At 59.0% G+C, this 766-nt stretch overlaps 1 protein-coding gene across 1 annotated transcript in view; it reads right to left on the bottom strand.

The window, feature by feature from the left end:
* Positions 1–766, bottom strand: part of AFAP1L2 (actin filament associated protein 1-like 2) — a gene marked incomplete at its 5' end in the record, with an annotated part of 26,228 nt that overhangs the window by 1,932 nt on the left and 23,530 nt on the right. The window contains 2 exons of the mRNA XM_009872630.1: positions 10–165; positions 404–581. Coding sequence (XP_009870932.1) covers positions 10–165; positions 404–581 — 334 coding nt within the window. The remainder of the gene's footprint in view (positions 1–9; positions 166–403; positions 582–766) is intronic.

Below are 766 nucleotides of genomic sequence, written 5' to 3'. Positions count from 1 at the left end.
TGCTCCTGCCAAGCATTTCCTTCAGCCCCCGCCTCTCCTTGCGCAGCTGGGTGAGCTGAGCCCGGATTTCATCCTTCTCCTTCTCCAGCCGCTCTTTCTCCTCTGTAAATCTCTTCACCTCTGCCTCTGTCCTATTCTTGCCCAGCTTGGTTTCCACCCCTGCCACTGGAAACACAACCCACCAAAACAAGCTCAGTCAGGGGGAGAAAGCAGGAGGGAAAAAAACCTCTTCAGATGCTTGGATACAAAATGGACAAGGGTCTGGAAAGTCACCAACCCGGAGACTCATATAGCTCTTTTACAGCAGAACCACAGGGCAAAACTCATGCATTTTCATGCATAGACCCCCCGCTCCCTCCAAGCCCCAGCTGTGGCATCCACCTGACCCATGCAGCCCACTCACCCGGCAGCGGCATCTTGGGCCGGTGTGCGGGCACCAGCTGGGGGCTGCCCCCCGTCACCGCACCCACCGGCGGCTCGGGCACAGGCTGCGGGAAGGCGATGTTCTGCTGCTGGGTCTGGATTTTGATGGCAGGCATCCGTGGTGGCATCTCGTCAGGCTCTAGCTTCTCTGGGTGTTTCTAGGTGGGGAGGAAGTGAAGTGGGATGGGGGGGGGAGTGTGTGTAGGGTGGAGCTGGCTCACTGATTAAGCCTGGTCCCACACCACCATTCAGGACAGTACCTGCTCTGAGGTCTCCACTGCCGTACTGCAGGGCTCGGCTTCCTTAGCCACGAGGGCTGTCTCGGCTGCGCTCTCAGCTGCCG

The sequence above is a fragment of the Apaloderma vittatum genome, unplaced genomic scaffold, assembly GCF_000703405.1.
Source record: "Apaloderma vittatum isolate BGI_N311 unplaced genomic scaffold, ASM70340v1 scaffold16777, whole genome shotgun sequence".
Lineage (NCBI taxonomy): Eukaryota > Metazoa > Chordata > Aves > Trogoniformes > Trogonidae > Apaloderma > Apaloderma vittatum.
Note: the sequence above shows the minus strand (reverse complement) of the source record. Positions and strands in the feature narration are given on the sequence as shown.